We start from the raw sequence: 18,983 nt of genomic DNA on the forward strand, positions 1-18,983 counted from the left end.
TTAAGCCAAAATGTTGACTGCTAAAAGATATAGGCCCGGATTAACAAAGCAGTTGCGCCGACGTATCTCGAGATACGCAAGTGCAAATATGCGGCGTCGTATTTATGCGCCGGACTCAGAAAACTAACAAACATACGCCTGAAAATAGGCTTCATGCGACCGACGTAACTTGCCTACGCCGGAGTAGAGTGGGCGCATATTTACGCTGGACGTATTTGGCGCTCCCATTGATTTTCTATTCACATATGCAAATGAGGGAGATACGCCGATTCACGAACGTACGTCCGATGCAGTGCACGTAAAGTCATACGTCCGGCGTAAAGTTATGCCCCATAAAGGAGGTGTAACTCAGCAGCATCCATGCAAAGGGCTGCAACAGGAAACACAAGCCGACGTATTTTACGTAGGACGTGAATATGACTAGGCGTAGGTTACGTTCACGCCGTAGGCAGTGATCCGACGTATCTTAGGCAGTTGTTCCAAAGTGATTGTGAGCATGCGCACTGAGATGCGCCCACGGGACGGCGCATGCGCAGTTGGCGATTCGTATCTGTCTGGCGCTCGGCCCATCATTTGCATGGGGTCACGCCTCATTAGCATGGCTCACGCCCACTTCCACTTACCCCAACTTACGCCTTGGAAACCCAGCGCAGAATTGGGAAGAAGCGCTTTGTGAATTCAGTGCTTGCCTCTCTGCGCTGCGTCGGCGTAGCGTAAAGAAGATACGCTACGGCAGCATAAATATGCGCCAGTGTCTGTGAATCCGGGCCATAGAGTCTACAAACTATGGTGTATATGTATGTATATACAGGGAGTGCAGAATTATTAGGCAAATTAGTATTTTGACCACATCATCCTCTTTATGCATGTTGTCTTACTCCAAGCTGTATAGGCTCGAAAGCCTACTACCGATTAGGCATATTAGGTGATGTGCATCTCTGTATTGAGAAGGTGTGTGGTCTAATGACATCAACACCCTATATCAGGTGTGCATAATTATTAATCAACTTCCTTTCCTTTGGCAAAATGGGTCAAAAGAAGGACTTGACAGGCTCAGAAAAGTCAAAAATAGTGAGATATCTTGCAGAGGGATGCAGCACTCTTAAAATTGCAAAGCTTCTGAAGCGTGATCATCGAACAATCAAGCGTTTCATTCAAAATAGCCAACAGGGTCGCAAGAAGCGTGTGGAAAAACCAAGGCGCAAAATAACTGCCCATGAACTGAGAAAAGTCAAGCGTGCAGCTGCCAAGATGCCACTTGCCACCAGTTTGGCCATATTTCAGAGCTGCAACATCACTGGAGTGCCCAAAAGCACAAGGTGTGCAATACTCAGAGACATGGCCAAGGTAAGAAAGGCTGAAAGACGACCACCACTGAACAAGACACACAAGCTGAAACGTCAAGACTGGGCCAAGAAATATCTCAAGACTGATTTTTCTAAGGTTTTATGGACGGCGCATGCGCAGTTGGCGATTCGTATCTGTCTGGCGCTCGGCCCATCATTTGCATGGGGTCACGCCTCATTAGCATGGCTCACGCCCACTTCCACTTACCCCAACTTACGCCTTGGAAACCCAGCGCAGAATTGGGAAGAAGCGCTTTGTGAATTCAGTGCTTGCCTCTCTGCGCTGCGTCGGCGTAGCGTAAAGAAGATACGCTACGGCAGCATAAATATGCGCCAGTGTCTGTGAATCCGGGCCATAGAGTCTACAAACTATGGTGTATATGTATGTATATACAGGGAGTGCAGAATTATTAGGCAAATTAGTATTTTGACCACATCATCCTCTTTATGCATGTTGTCTTACTCCAAGCTGTATAGGCTCGAAAGCCTACTACCGATTAGGCATATTAGGTGATGTGCATCTCTGTATTGAGAAGGTGTGTGGTCTAATGACATCAACACCCTATATCAGGTGTGCATAATTATTAATCAACTTCCTTTCCTTTGGCAAAATGGGTCAAAAGAAGGACTTGACAGGCTCAGAAAAGTCAAAAATAGTGAGATATCTTGCAGAGGGATGCAGCACTCTTAAAATTGCAAAGCTTCTGAAGCGTGATCATCGAACAATCAAGCGTTTCATTCAAAATAGCCAACAGGGTCGCAAGAAGCGTGTGGAAAAACCAAGGCGCAAAATAACTGCCCATGAACTGAGAAAAGTCAAGCGTGCAGCTGCCAAGATGCCACTTGCCACCAGTTTGGCCATATTTCAGAGCTGCAACATCACTGGAGTGCCCAAAAGCACAAGGTGTGCAATACTCAGAGACATGGCCAAGGTAAGAAAGGCTGAAAGACGACCACCACTGAACAAGACACACAAGCTGAAACGTCAAGACTGGGCCAAGAAATATCTCAAGACTGATTTTTCTAAGGTTTTATGGACTGATGAAATGAGAGTGAGTCTTGATGGGCCAGATTGATGGGCCCGTGGCTGGATTGGTAAAGGGCAGAGAGCTCCAGTCCGACTCAGACGCCAGCAAGGTGGAGGTGGAGTACTGGTTTGGGCTGGTATCATCAAAGATGAGCTTGTGGGGCCTTTTCGGGTTGAGGAAGGAGTCAAGCTCAACTCCCAGTCCTACTGCCAGTTTCTGGAAGACACCTTCTTCAAGCAGTGGTACAGGAAGAAGTCTGCATCCTTCAAGAAAAACTTGATTTTCATGCAGGACAATGCTCCATCACACGCGTCCAAGTACTCCAAAGCGTGGCTGGCAAGAAAGGGTATAAAAGAAGAAAAACTAATGACATGGCCTCCTTGTTCACCTGATCTGAACCCCATTGAGAACCTGTGGTCCATCATCAAATGTGAGATTTACAAGGAGGGAAAACAGTACACCTCTCTGAACAGTGTCTGGGAGGCTGTGGTTGCTGCTGCACGCAATGTTGATGGTGAACAGATCAAAACACTGACAGAATCCATGGATGGCAGGCTTTTGAGTGTCCTTGCAAAGAAAGGTGGCTATATTGGTCACTGATTTGTTTTTGTTTTGTTTTTGAATGTCAGAAATGTATATTTGTGAATGTTGAGATGTTATATTGGTTTCACTGGTAAAAATAAATAATTGAAATGGTATATATTTTTTTTTTGTTAAGTTGCCTAATAATTATGCACAGTAATAGTCACCTGCACACACAGATATCCCCCTAAAATAGCTAACACTAAAAACAAACTAAAAACTACTTCCAAAAATATTCAGCTTTGATATTAATGAGTTTTTTGGGTTCATTGAGAACATGGTTGTTGTTCAATAATAAAATTAATCCTCAAAAATACAACTTGCCTAATAATTCTGCACTCCCTGTGTGTATATATATATATATATATATATATATATATATATATATATATATATATATATATATATATATATATATATATATTTATTTTTATTTATTTATTTTTATTTAATTGATCAATGTACTGACAGACTCATTTGTTGAGACCCTAAAATAGCAGGACAGTATAAATATCCCTCAAATGGCCCCTTTTTGAAAAGTAGACAGTTCAAGGTAATTTCATTTTATTTTTTTAAATGAAGAAAATAAATACATTTTATTTGCACTTTTTTTTTATTTTTATATCTGTCACTAGTGCAGTACAGCATCATCATATGACTGACGTGTCAGTGATCAGGGACACTGACTGGTGACAGTAAACACAAAGTTTGACTTTAAGTATTATGGGGCATATAAACGGCTTATCTTACATTTGTACTTTAGCTGTTTCCTATGGCATGTCTCTGAGGTGGCAACATGGCTGCTTAGAACAAAATGGCTTCATTATCAACATTTTAACCTTAGCTTGTTTCTTATCTTACATGCACACTGCATAAATAATTCTGATGAGGGACCATGGCGACCTAATTCATTTACTGTGGCGGTGTCCCAAGCTTAATTTATTCTGGTCAGGGGTCGTGGCTCTCCTTAACAGAGTTTATCTGACTAACATACCTGTTGACCCGAAACCGTGTCTTCTTGGAATTATAGATGATAGGTCATTGGACGATAATAGCAGGCAGGCCATGTTGAGAGCTCTGTTTCAGGCCCGTAGGCTAATCCTTCGGCATTGGAAGGCAGTTGATCCTCCAACGTTGAAGGAATGGATTACTCAAATGGGTGACACCATAAGAATGGAGAGGTATGTCTATCAACACAGGGGTTGCTCGAGAAAGTTTGAGCAAGTGTGGGCCCCTTGGTTAGATTCCCCTGGCTTGTCCCCGGTAGATCTGGTCATGGATAGGTTGCTTAGATAGATGGGGGGGGGGGGGTAGTCAGCCATGGGGGGCAGTTTGATCCATTGGATTTATTGTTTGTATGTGATTTGGGGGAGGTGGGTGCTCCGGTAGGGCTAGTGCCTTTTAAATAGTGGCCTCGGACTGAGGTTTTATGCCATATGGGAGTCTGCTGTGCTTTATGCGTGAACTGTCATTTACACTGGTGGAATGTTTCGTTGATATATTTATGAGCTGTGTAATTGCTGTGATTTTCTTTTCTGTTTAAAATGTTTTTGTTTTTCTCAATAAACATCTCTGATTTAAAAAAAAAATTATTCTGATGACTACTGAAACGTATGATTGATTTATATTTGGAGAACCGGTGGCAAAGCAAGTTCCTGGAAACTCATCCAGGCGGTTATTTTCTGAATGACATCCAAAAGCCACAAGAAAAACATCCTTCAATGATGACTTCTTTATGAACCATAATCACAAGAATTTACTCTATGCTTGCTGTAGACCTTAAGCTTTGATTAGTCAACTTATATCTTGACACAACCTACCTTACACACGTCATTTCGTGTATTTAGTCTGAATCGTCAATGATTGACCACTTCAGCCCCGGAAGATTTTCCCTCTTAATGACCAGGTCATTTATTGCGATACGGCACTGCTTCGCTTTAACTGTCAATTGCGTGGTGGTGCAACGTTGTACCCAAACAAAATGTATGTATTTTTTTCCATACAAATGGAGCTTTCTTTTGGTGGTATTTGATCACCTCTATGGTTTCTATTTTTTGCGCTATAAATAAAAGTTCAAATTTTGAAAAAAAAAATATTCCCTCATGGAGAAAATGGTATAGTTGCGCTAAATAATAATCTGACTAAGTGTATAGACCAAAAAAAGGTGCTAATAGTGATACAATTCACTGTTCATAAATGTGCAAAGTTGTGATAATAATGAAATGATAAAATGCAGAAAAAGCACTTGAGATCTAAATAATATCTCACAAACATATATGATCATATCAGATGTCCATATGTCAATCGAGTATCAAGTGTCCAAATAAATGTGAAAAGTCCACAGATAAACATACAGATGCCACTGTGTCCAAAGGGAGGTGAGGGTGCAGACTACAAGGAATAAGCAGCTGGTCCATCACCACCACTATGGATATTTCCTCATGTGCCACACACAAATGAAAGGGGGGGACCCTTACCAGATGAGTTGGACCTCAGATGGCAAGGTCGTAATGGCTTTGCAGATAAACCTCTGCAGGGTTTGCCTGGTAGACCGGGATATCCAAACTGTTGAGCTCCTCAAAGCCTCCTCACCCCGATACCTGGAATAACCGCTGGGGGTCCGGTAATACTGATCACTCCAAAAACGTCCAAAACCGTGGGCAAATGCATAACATGGATGATGAAGGTAATGCAATTTCCATCATCTTCTTTGTGTTCCTAAACACACTGGAAACCTTTTCATTCAATTCACGTTTATCAATCTTTAACCATTAGCGCAGAATTTACCCCATTTCCTTACATATTCCCTCATGTGCATTTCTAACTGTGGAAGGGTGGGACTGACTGAAGGAGGAGACATATCGCTGTTCATAATTACTATGAACAGTAGATCTGTCTCTCCTCTCATGTCAGAATGGAGATTTGTGCATTTACATACACAAATCCCTGTTCTGGCTCTAGTGCCTGCTATCACAGGTGGCCGGGGTCCCCCGCCATGCAGCGGCCGCGCCTGCTATGGCTCTTAAAGGAGCCGACGTACAGTATGGCGATTTGCAAATTTGAAATTCTGTCAAGTTTTTATTGCTGTCTGACTCCCTTATTGGGGGGATTCACTCTCTCTATTTCTACTGGTTACCATTGTGTTTGAGAAAGAAAATGAGGGGAAATCTTCTAATAACACTTGTTCTCAAAGATTTTCACTCGTTTCCTGATGCACCTCTGGGTCAAAAAGCAAGTCAAATTTTGCCCGACGGTACAGGAAAAAAAACCTGACAAGGGTACTTTATCAAAAGCTAAAAAGTTTTGATGTACACACTATACATACACGTGAGAAAGCACGCACACTGCAATATATTTTTTTCTAGACATAAAGGAACATAAGAAATCATTAAAAAAAGGATGTCAAATCAGAAAATATATATTTATTAGGAACTCAGGCATAAAATAGAGTTCAGAACTCAGGTACTGATATCAAACTGTCCAGTACAATAGGTTATAACAGAGTGTCTGCAAAAATTCAAAACAAGAGACATCATCAACAGAGGCAAATTAACAGATTTTAATTTTCTAAATGCAATTTTTTTTTTTTATAGTATGTAGAATAGGGGTAAGGTGTTTACAGAAAACATGAATATCTGTGTATAATAAATGCATGCACAGAACATCAGTTTGGAAATCTAAGGACTTTGTTGTAAGGATGGAAGTGTGTTCCAATAAGAATCCAGTGGCATCTTGAATTCATTATTGTTTTTAATGTCATTTCTGTCTTCATCTGTGATCATCTTTGTGGCCTCACGTTAAAAGTAGTTCAGATGCTCTTCTCCCTGTAACTGCACAGTGAGTGGACATGTAGGACACAGGGATCCTAACCGCCTCTTCCAAGCATGCTCTAGATAAAAAAGAAAAATGTCACTTAATGCAGAAACCATGTACGGTAATCATTTCAATGTAACATTAAAATTGGATTTTGTGGCTTTACTGGTAACGATTATCAGATTTTATTACCTCTTGTACCACCACCCCCTCCCTTTAAAAAGTAAGCTCTATGATCAGGGCCCTCCTGTCCCTTCTGTATTGTACTGCAATTGTACTGTCCCGCCTCTACATTGTCAAGTGCTGCGTAAACTGTTGGCGCAATATAAATCGTGTATAATAAGTCCAAGGGTTATTTTGGTTGGTTAACAGATATAGTCAAGTTACACCTTTTAGAGATCATCAAGCAAAATAATAAAGATGGTTAACGGTTAAGGGTTTCAATATTATCTGAAAATCAGAAATACCCAAGTATGCTCCAAAGCCATTTACCTGTATACATGTATATTCCCCTTTTACCTAGTGGGGAACTACAGGCTGAATAAACAATTGATTAATCCAATAGACATATGTGTATTCTTCCATGGATCCTGGTGCTATGTGTGTATTTCTTCCAGATCTGTTCAGTGATCTGGGATGAAACAACTTCTGTGCTTTGCCTCTACAGGAGCTTCCAGGTCTTGCATTCCCTCTGAAAACTTTCTGCAGGCAGCCTATTGTGGGTGGATTTTCTGGACCCCGCACACAGTTCTGTTCTTCGTACATGCTATGTACAGCACAGTGATGATGTGACTTTACTTTTACAATATAATACTAATATAATTTTTGGCCAGCTGCAATGTGGCTTTAAAGTATTTAATATAGATGTAGAACTGATAACGGACAATTGTTGCATTGTATAACACTCAGGTATGACTTTCATACAACTTCTGAGGGTTAACATTGAATTGGGGTATACGTTTTCAGGTCTGTCGTGACAAGTCAGGTCGGGGGGTTAGGTTTTACAATATAATACTAATATAATTTTTGGCCAGCTGCAATGCGGCTTTAAAGTATTTAATATAGATGTAGAACTGGAAACATTTTCAGGGGGAAGGCAAAAAAGTTATAGCATCTACAAAATAGGGGCTAGTTTTATGGCATTTTTATTAATATACATTTTTTTACTAGTAATGGCGGCACTAGTTATCGGTACTGCGACCTTATGGCGGACACTTTTGACAAATTTTTGGGACCATTGGCATTTTTATAGCGATCAGTGCTATAAAAATGCATTGATTACTGTAAAAATGTCACTGGCAGGGAAGGGGTTAACACTAGGGGCGAGGAAGGGGTTAATTATGTTCCCTAGGTGTGTTCTAACTGAAGGGGGGGGGGTGGGACTGACTAGGGGAAATTTTTACTTGGGGTGCATGCCTCAATTAAAGTCCCACCCTTGTTCTTCCTCGCTCTGACTAGGGGAAATGACAGATCGCTGTTCATACATTGTATGAACATGCGATCAGTCATTTCTCCCCCAGAATTTTTTTTGTTGCAACAGAAAATTCTGCCTAATCACACAATTTCAGCATATGTTTACTGCTTCACCTGCTAATGGATCTATAATTTTTAACAAGCCATCCTTTCAAACATCTCTGCGAATCAATCACTGGACAGAGTAAAGGTGCCGACTAAACGTTAAGTGCAGGCTGGAGGAGGAGAGGTTGCTTAGGAGGCAGCACTGCCGAAGCAGGATTTAAAGTTGATGTAAACCCTCACATATACCCAGTGAAGAGAACAGCCTTAAATGATACACAGGGATGAAAAAAATCTCCTTACATAAGTTTTACGTATATCTGTGGTCTTCAACTGTAAACATACTTTAGAAAGTGCTCTTCATGTTAGCAGATTTTCTCTTTTTGGTTAAGACTGCAGTGAAGCCTGGGCATACAGCCAAGACAGCTGATTGGAGGAAAGGCACACACCCTCTCTCCTCATAGGTAGAGACTTTTAGCTCTATTCGTTGTTTAGTTCAGGGCTCTGCTAAACTATTTATAACATCCTCTCAAACACAAAACTCTGGCTGATTTTATCAACAGAGAACCTGTCAGGAGTTACCAGGCTGATAACAAAAGAATGGAGCAGGACAAAGCTACGGGACATAGTGCTTTAAATAGAGATAACAAAACGCTGCAGATATGTGCCCAGCTCAAATTTTATGAATCGGGTTTACATCCACTTTAAACATGGTTAAAATAAAAAAAAAAAAAAAAATGATATACAACAAGAAGTTGAGAATGCAATCCAGATCTTTGCAATATTCTCTGTACTTCAAATCTTCATATAAGTATATATGAGGATTTAAAGTAAAGAAAATATTGCAAAGATCTGGATTGCATCTTCAACTTCTTGTTATGTGTTTGGTGGAAAATGGAGGAAATCCACATTGGAGGTGATTATGTGAAAGGTACATCTACACAGCAGAAGTGTGCTTGGTTTAACTTTATATATCCCCAGTATGTATTCAGAATTTATAGAAGTGTCTACCATTGCTCTCAGACTCGTCCAAATGTCTAAATTCCTGTTTGCTGCTGTGATCCGATTTCCTGTTAGAGCAGACCTGGGCAAACTACGGCCCGCGGGCCGTATACGGCCCGGCGGACCTTTTAATCCGGCCCACCCCCGCCGCCGAAACCGCCGCCGCTGCCACGTTAATCACCGCGGCGGGGAACATTAGACAGCGTTCGTTTGAACAACTTTTTTCCCCCCTGCGCATAGACACTCCCCCTTGGACGGATCTGTCCAATCGCGAGCAAGGGGGAGTCACATAGACACTCCCCCTTGCTCGCGATTGGACAGATCCGTCCAAGGGGGAGTGTCTATGGCATAGACACTCCCCCTTGGACGGATCTGTCCAATCGCGAGCAAGGGGGAGTCACATAGACACTCCCCCTTGCTCGCGATTAGACAGATCCGTCCAAGGGGGAGTGTCTATGCGCAGCGGGGAAAACAGCTGTTCAAAACGAACGCTGTCTAATGTTCCCCGCCGCAGTGATAACAGTAGGCAGGGCCGGGAGGGGTCACACGCAGCCACTTGTGCCAACACACGCAGCCACTTGTGCCAACACACGCAGCCACTTGTGCCAACACACGCAGCCACTTGTGCCAACACATGCAGCCACTTGTGCCAACACACGCAGCCACTGTGCCACCATAAATTGTCGCCACTGTGCCAATCACACGCAGCCACTGTTCCCAAACACAGCCACTGTGCCAATCACACGCAGCCACTGTGCCAATCACACGCAGCCACTGTGCCAATCACACGCAGCCACTGTGCCAATCAAACGCAGCCACTGTGCCCATAACACGCAGCCACTGTGCCAATCACACGCAGCCACTGTGCCAATCACACGCAGCCACTGTGCCCATCACACGCAGCCACTGTGCCCATCAAACGCAGCCACTGTGCCAATCACACGCAGCCACTGTGCCAATCACACGCAGCCACTGTTCCCATCAAACGCAGCCACTGTGCCAATCACACGCAGCCACTGTGCCAATCACACGCAGCCACTGTTCCCATCAAACGCAGCCACTGTGCCAATCACACGCAGCCACTGTGCAATCAATTGTTGCCACTGTTCCCAAACACAGCCACTGTGCCAATCACATGCAGCCACTGTGCCAATCACACGCAGCCACTGTGCCAATCACACGCAGCCACTGTGCCAATCACACGCAGCCACTGTTCCCATCACACGCAGCCACTGTGCAATCAATTGTTGCCACTGTTCCCAAACACAGCCACTGTGCCAATCACATGCAGCCACTGTGCCAATTACATGCAGCCACTGTGCCAATCACACGCAGCCACTGTGCCAATCACACGCAGCCACTGTGCCAATCACACGCAGCCACTGTGCCAATCACACGCAGCCACTGTGCCAATCACACGCAGCCACTGTGCCAATCACACGCAGCCACTGTGCCAATCACATGCAGCCACTGTGCCATGCAGCCACTGTGCCCATCACATGCAGCCACTGTGCCCATCACATGCAGCCACTGTGCCCATCACACGCAGCCACTGTGCCAATAACACGCAGCCACTCTGCCCATCAAACGCAGCCACTGTGCCAATCACACGCAGCCACTGTGCCCATCAAACGCAGCCACTGTGCCATCACATGCAGCCACTGTGCCAACACACGCAGCCACTGTGCCAACACACGCAGTCACTGTGCCATCAATTGTTGCCACTGTGCCCATCACACGCAGCCACTGTGCCATCTATTGTCGCCACTGTGCCCATCAAACGCAACCACTGTGCCATCACACGCAGCCACTGTGCCATCACATGCAGCCACTGTTTAATCAATTGTTATTGATTAAACAGTGGCTGCCTGTCCCCAGCCTCTGTCCCCCTCCTGTGTCATGTCCCCAGCGACTGTCCCCCTCCTGTGTCATGTCCCCAGCCTCTGTCCCCCTCCTGTGCCATGTCCCCAGCCTCTGTCCCCCTCCTGTGTCATGTCCCCAGCCTCTGTTCCCCTCTTGTGCCATGTCCCCAGCCTCTGTCCCCCTCCTGTGCCATGTCCCCAGCCTCTGTCCCCCTCCTGTGTCATGTCCCCAGCCTCTGTCCCCCTCCTGTGTCATGTCCCCAGCCTCTGTCCCCCTCCTGTGTCATGTCCCCAGCCTCTGTCCCCCTCCTGTGCCATGTCCCCAGCCTCTGTCCCCCTCCTGTGCCATGTCCCCAGCCTCTGTCCCCCTCCTGTGCCATGTCCCCAGCCTCTGTCCCCCTCCTGTGCCATGTCCCCAGCCTCTGTCCCCCTCCTGTGTCATGTCCCCAGCCTCTGTCCCCCTCCTGTGTCATGTCCCCAGCCTCTGTCCCCCTCCTGTGCCATGTCCCCAGCCTCTGTCCCCCTCCTGTGCCATGTCCCCCTCCTGTGCCATGTCCCCAGCCTCTGTCCCCCTCCTGTGTCATGTCCCCAGCCTCTGTCCCCCTCCTGTGTCATGTCCCCAGCCTCTGTCCCCCTCCTGTGCCATGTCCCCAGCCTCTGTCCCCCTCCTGTGCCATGTCCCCAGCCTCTGTCCCCCTTCTGTGCCATGTCCCCAGCCTCTGTCCCCCTCCTGTGTCATGTCCCCAGCCTCTGTCCCCCTCCTGTGTCATGTCCCCAGCCTCTGTCCCCCTCCTGTGTCATGTCCCCAGCCTCTGTCCCCCTCCTGTGCCATGTCCCCCTCCTGTGCCATGTCCCCAGCCTCTGTCCCCCTCCTGTGCCATGTCCCCAGCCTCTGTCCCCCTCCTGTGCCATGTCCCCAGCCTCTGTCCCCCTCCTGTGCCATGTCCCCAGCCTCTGTCCCCCTCCTGTGCCATGTCTATAACAAGTACTCGTACGAGTTTTCCAACAATGATATTTACTGCTTTTTATAAAGAAATAAAAATGATTTTATGCAGTATTGAGTTTAACCTTTTGGCCCGGCCCTCCAAAATATTTTTAGTTTCTCATGTGGCCCCATCGAAAAAATAATTGCCCACCCCTGTGTTAGAGGGTGGCTAAGTTTGTTCTCCATGGTCTCACTGTATGTAGAAACACAGCTACCTTCTCTTACCCTCTCCTGGTATTGACTATGGGATGTGTAGTGTGCATAGAGCAGCGCACAAGACTGCACATAACATATACTCTGCATGTTCCAAACAAATAGAAGTGAGGGGGGGGGGAGGCTTGGGAGCTCATGAAGCATGTTACAAGGATGCAGAAAAACACGTAAAAGATGACTGAAAAATAGATTACAGGGTCATTAAATATTTTTATACATTAAATGTTTTCAGAGAATAAGGATATTGTTTAGAGTCACTTTAAGTAAGGCAACTCCATGGCAGTGCAGTGTGGAAAAATATGCATTTTAATTACAATTAAAACTGCAAACACAAATGTATTCCAACTGAACACACGATCTGTCTCCTCTCACCTTACAGAACCAGGATCTGTGTGTTTACACACACAGATCCCGGTTCTTGCTCAGTCACGAGTGATCGTGGCTGCCCGGCAGTCATCGCGCCTACCAAGCAAGCGCAGCGGCTTCCGGAGACAAACTGCAAGCGCACCTGCTACAGTGTCTTAAAGGGACACTAAAGGTTCCCGTTTAAAAAAAAAAAAACAAACATGTTATACTTACCTCCACTGTGCAGCTCATTTTGCACACAGTGGCCCTGATCCTCGTCTTCTGGGGTCCCTTGGCAGCTGTCTCGGCTCCTCCCTGCATCAGCTAACCCCCTTCATGGGAAGCGCTCTCCCAAGGGGGTTAGCTTGTGGGCGCACTCCGGTAATACAGCTGGCTAAATATCACACGGCCCCGCCCCCCCGGGTTGGCCGCATCATTGCATGTGATTGACAGCAGCGCGAGCCAATGGCTGCGCTGCTATCAATCTAGCAAATAGATGGCCAGACTCAGAGGAGAAGAGGACGCCGGGGGACACGCACAGCAGATTCGGGCTCAGGTAAGTAAAATGGGGGGCTGGGGTGGCTGTCATTGCCAGGTGTTCTTCAACCTTAATGCATAAGATGAATTAGGATGAAAAAAAAAACTTACACAACCCCTTTAAAGAGCCAACGTACAGCTTTCCCCCGGGGAAGCCATCCTACCGCAGTATAACTGCGGTGGCTAGTCGGCAATGGGATAACAATCATAAATGTTTTGCTGTATTTTTTCAACTTGGCCTAGTTTCCCTGCATCTGAAATTAGTACTGCCTTTGTTTACCCTAAACAACCAATCAGAATAAAATCTGCAACGAAAACGTATTTGTTTTTTTAGGGGTATTCATTTAATTCCGACAGACTAGATGAGGCTTAAAGAGTCTAGAAGAAATTGGAAGTGTATCCCAGAGAAGTCTACTGATAGAAATTCATTTTTCTAGCATTGATTAGAAAATCATCAGATGATTATCATGGAAAAGGTAAACGTGTAGAGGTGTGCATTCAGTAAAACATGTGCCTACATTGTTCATTAAACCATGTATATAAAGGGCCATTAAAAATATAAAATTAAAATTTATTGCACCACTTAAATTCTATGTAAATGAATGCATCTATGAGAGAAGCCATGTCGATGGTACACAGAGCTGGTAATACACAGAAGCTATATGTACAGCAACAGTGCCATCAGCAGGATTAGAATATCACGACTACAAAGACAAATATGCTGTAAAAGTATTGAAAATATTTGAGCACAAGTATTGTGGCCATATAAAACATAAAAGCCTATGAATGCAGAACATTATTTACAGAGTCCATATAAAATACTGTCAGCATGTAAAGAAACAAACATGTTATTTGTTATAGGGGTCCAGACAACAGGAAACACCGTCATGTATTTGTATTTGCCATTTTCAGAAATAATTAAGCCCCGGGAATGGGTGAAACACTGAAGTTGTGATTTGGATAAATTGAGCTGAGGCAACTTTCACTCACTTGCTTACCACTCAGGCCATGCGAGGTGTACGGCGGTTGGGCTATCCATTTTTGTTTTGCAGTATGCTTTGGTTCTGAATGGACCTTTCCACAGCCTGCACCCTCACTGGTCTCCGGCATCCAACTAACTGGACTATGACAGCTTGAGCGGGGACCCTCAAGCATTTATCATAGGTAATAATTTTCAGAAAGCCTCACTACTCACTTTTATTAAAGCTGAATTCCAAGTAATATTTACATAGGTATAGTGGTCTGGGGGGAAGCTATCCCCACTGAGAGAACACAGTGATTATTGTTATGGGCTACTATAACAGCTGCTAGCAATTTCCTTGGCTGCAGCGTGTATTCTTGTGTATCTCCTCCCTGCATATTTCTCAGAGCCCTCTGGGGCTGCAGCTGACAGGCACTCTTTCAGGGCTCAGCAGCTTCTCCCCAGGCAGGCAAGGGGTGGCTGCCTCCTTGCATGGGTGGTCATTTCACTCTTGCGGGCAGATTCTCCTTGCAAAAGAAACTGCTGCAGATAGGATGATGCTGAGGAGCAGAGATATAGCAACCCGATGAGTTATCCACCTCAAGCCATGTGGATAAGAGGCTGTTGGGGAAGGGAGAAGCTACTGTAGGAATTCCCTCCATCTGTCCCACCCCAGGGCCCCTGCTTGCTATACTCTACAAAAAAAAGGAAATTCTGCTGCATCATAACCTGGGCTGGATACTGCTCACTTCACTTCAATTGCTCATAGTCCTGCCCTGCCAATACATACTGCTCACTGCATTACCACCACATACTGCCCGCTGTACTGCACTGTCACGCCCCACTGCCTGATACTGTCACAACATGCTGCTCATTGCCGGGCACTGCTATTATATACAGCTTACTTCACTGATACTATTTAAAGTTCACTGCACTGTCACTACCTACTGTCCTGTGCTGTCACTTAGGGTCGGGTCAAGGGGTGGCCAGAAGAGGTGGATACCCTGGGGGCAATGGTTTACTGTAGGGATGGGGGCCCATTTCTTCTGTTATAATGCTGACAGGAGTAGTGACAGCAACATCACTAATCCTGTCCTACACCCCCGGCCACCTCCTTCCCACATTGGGGGTGCAGTTTGGTATCTTTGCCCTGGGCACTGGATGACCTTGTGCCAGCACTGCTGCGACTACATAAAACGTACTGCCTTTGTTGTTTTATTCTGCTCACTCAACAGCACTGCCATTACATACCGCTCACTGCCACTGCATACTGTTGACTTACTGAAATGCCACTATCAGTACATACAGTTCAAGGCCTACTCTTAACTGTCACTAGATAATGTGCATGGCCTTTGCTTTTTTTGCTACTACATATTGCCCTGCACTTTCTAATAGCTACAAATCACCAATTCCATGGCTCTGCACTGCCATTTCTTACTGCTCATTGCACCTTTTCTATGTACTGCTACACACTGAGCTACATATTAGTATGGAAGGGCACATTGGCACATTGTCTGCCAGGAATAGAGAGAGGAAGCCAAAATTTTGACTTTTGGATTACACCGGGCTAAGATCTTTCTTCTTGTCCCCATGTAACAAAGCTTGATGCCTGTATGGCCAATCACCAATGCCGTTACATGGGTGTCACATGCTCCACATGGAGTATCTGTGCCTCCAAGTTTCTGCTTCTGAGGCACAATTCTGGATTTCTATAAACCAAACTGCAATGTAGGGCTGAATAACCCAATACTAGTGCATCCTCTACCATGCTGTTTTTTCTGTTTGCTGTTAAAACAGTGCTAATACTCATAATTTAGTTCTGAAGTCAGTCATCATAATACAAATATTAGCAATAGATGCAAAGTAGCTTGTTTACACATTTTATAGAATTATTTAAGCACGCAGAGTATTCACATGCAGGGATTAGACAGAGAAACAAACAAGCAAACCAAACAATACATCAAAGGCAGGAGATAACAGAATGCCAATTTATTTATATATATACACATACACACACACACACACACACACACACACACATACATACATACATACATACATACATACATACATACATACATACATACATATATATGTAACACAGTATCTCCCAAAAGTGAGTACACGCCTCAAATATTTGTAAATATTTTATCTTTTAACCGATTGCCCCGTAGTTTTACGGCGGCAGGCCGTCTCTGCTGGGCGAGATCGCGTAACTATACGTCATCTCGCTGAGCAGCCAATAGGGGCGCACACCCAGGGAACATACTTAACCCCTTCCTCGCCCCCTAGTGTTAACCCCTTCCCTGCCAGTGCAATTTTTATAGTAATCAATGCATTTTTATAGCACTGATCGCTATAAAAATGCCAATGGTCCCAAAAATGTGTCAAAAGTGTCCGAAGTGTCCGCCATAATGTCGCGGTACCAATAAAAATCGTTGATCGCCGCCATTACTAGTAAAAAAAAAAAATATTAATAAAAATGCCATAAAACTATCCCCTATTTTGTAAACGCTGTAACTTTCGCGCAAACCAATTAATAAACGCTTATTGCGATTTTTTTTTTACGAAAAATATGTAGAAGAATACGTATCGGCCTAAACTGAGGGAACAAAAATGTTTTTTTATACATTTTTGGGGGATATGTATTACAGCAAAAAGTAAAAAATATTATTTATTTTTTTTCAAAATTGTCGCTCTATTTTTGTTTATAGCACAAAAACTAAAAACTGCAGAGGTGATCAAATACCACCAAAAGAAAGCTCTATTTGTGGGGAAAAAAAGGATGCCAATTTTGTTTGGGAGCCATGTCGCACGACCGCGCAATTGTCAGTTAAAGCGACACAGTGTCGAATCGCAAAAAGTGGCCTGGTCTTTGACCAGCAATATGGTCCGGGGCTGAAGTGGTTAAGATGACAACACTGAAGAAATGACACTTTTCTACAATATAAAGTAGTGAGTGCACAGCTTGTATAACAGTGTGAATTTGATTTCCCCTTAAAATAACTCAACAAACAGCCATTAATGTCTAAACCGCTGACAACAAAAGTGAGTACCACCCCCAAGTAAAAAAATGTCCAAATTGGCCACAAAGTGTCAATATTTTCCAGCATTGTCTTAACCCTCTTGAGATTGAAGTTCACCAGAGCTTCACAGGTTGCCACTGGTGTCCTCTTCCACGACTTGAAATCACGGATCTGGTGGATGTTAGAGACCTTGCACTCCTCCACCTTACATTTGAGGATGCCCCTCAGATGCTCAATAGGGTTTAGGTCTGGAGACATGCTTGGCCAGTCCATCACCTTTACCCTCGGCTTCTTTAGCAAGGCAATGGTCGTCTTAGAGGTGTGTTTGTAGTCGTTATGTTGGAATACTGCCCTGCAGCCCAGTCTCCAAAGGGAGGGGATCAAGCTCTGTTTCAGTATCTCACAGCACATGTTGACATTCATGGCTCCCTCAATGAACTGTAGCTCCCCAGTTCCGGCAGCACTCATGCGACCCCAGACCATGACACTCCCACCACCATGCTTGACTTTAGGCAAGACACACTTGTCTTTGTACTCCTCACCTGGTTGCCGCCACACACGATTGACACCATCTGAACCAAATAAGTTCATCTTGGTCTCATCAGACCACAGGACATGATTCAAGTAATCCATGTCCTTAGTCTGCTTGTCTTCAGCAAACGGTTTGCAGGCTTTCTTGTGCATCATCTTTAGAAGAGGCTTCCTTCTGGGACGACAGCCATGCAGACCAATTTGATGCGGCATATGGTCTGAGCAATGACAGGCTGACCCCCCCACCCCTTCAACCTCTGCAGAAATTCTGGCAGCACTCTTCCATCTATTTCCCAAAGACAACTTCTCGATATGACGCTGAGCATGTGCACTTATATTCTTTGGTTGACCATGGCGAGGACTGTTCTGAGTGGAACCTGTCCTGTTAAACCGCACTATGGTCTTGGCCACCATGCTGCAGCTCAGTTTCAGGGTCTTGGCAATCTTCTTATAGCCCAAGCCATCCTAATGTAGAGTAGCAATTCTTTTTTGCAGATCCTCAGAGAGTTCTTTCCCATGAGGTGCCATGTTGAACTTCCAGTGCTCCCCCATTCACACCTGAGACCTTGTAACACTAACAAGTCACATGACACCAGTGAGGGAAAATGGCTAATTGAGACCAACTTGGACATTTTCACTTAGGGAAGTACTCACTTTTGTTGCAAGTGCTGTAGACATTAATGGCTGTGTGTTGAGTTATTTTGAGGGGACAGAAAATGTACACTGTTATACAAGATGTACACTTACTAATTTGCATTGTAGCAGTGTCAATTCTTCAGTGTTGTCACATGAAAAGATATAATAAAATATTTACAGAAAAATGTGGTTATTTTGTTTTGCGTATGCTCGATTTTCACGATTTCGCAAAAAAAGAGTACCATTCATATCTGTACGACTTTAAGTCAGTCCCTGCACTACTTTAGAACCCACTTTGGTGAGACTTGAGGTCTATAGACCTCAAGAATACACAGGCATTGATTCAAGTCACATAAAATTGTGGCAAAATCCCGGCCAAAAAATGCGTGACTTTGGGGTAGTGGAAACCTAGCCTTATAGTTAGTAGGAATGTTGTACAATTTTCTATGAATAATAATGATTTTAAGTGTATGTTTAGCAAAAATTATGCTTTAAAACATTTGCGCATATATCGCAGTGCCTTAAAATCAGTAGCACCTTATTTTTATTCTACAAGTCATGTGCTTTTGGAAAATATATTGCTTGAGGGGGGGGGGGGGGG

General features: G+C 44.4%; 1 protein-coding gene across 2 annotated transcripts in view; it reads right to left on the reverse strand.

Annotated features, from left to right (window-relative positions):
• Window positions 1–6,358: 6,358 nt before the first annotated feature.
• CHCHD3 (coiled-coil-helix-coiled-coil-helix domain containing 3) overlaps window positions 6,359–18,983 on the reverse strand; it is a 197,967-nt gene continuing 185,342 nt past the window's right edge. For both annotated transcript variants that reach the window (XM_040343308.1, XM_040343309.1), the window contains one exon: window positions 6,359–6,845. In XM_040343308.1, the coding sequence (XP_040199242.1) occupies window positions 6,822–6,845 (24 nt within the window). In that variant the 3' untranslated portion in view covers window positions 6,359–6,821. The remainder of the gene's footprint in view (window positions 6,846–18,983) is intronic.

This window comes from Rana temporaria, chromosome 3 (assembly GCF_905171775.1).
Source record: "Rana temporaria chromosome 3, aRanTem1.1, whole genome shotgun sequence".
Lineage (NCBI taxonomy): Eukaryota > Metazoa > Chordata > Amphibia > Anura > Ranidae > Rana > Rana temporaria.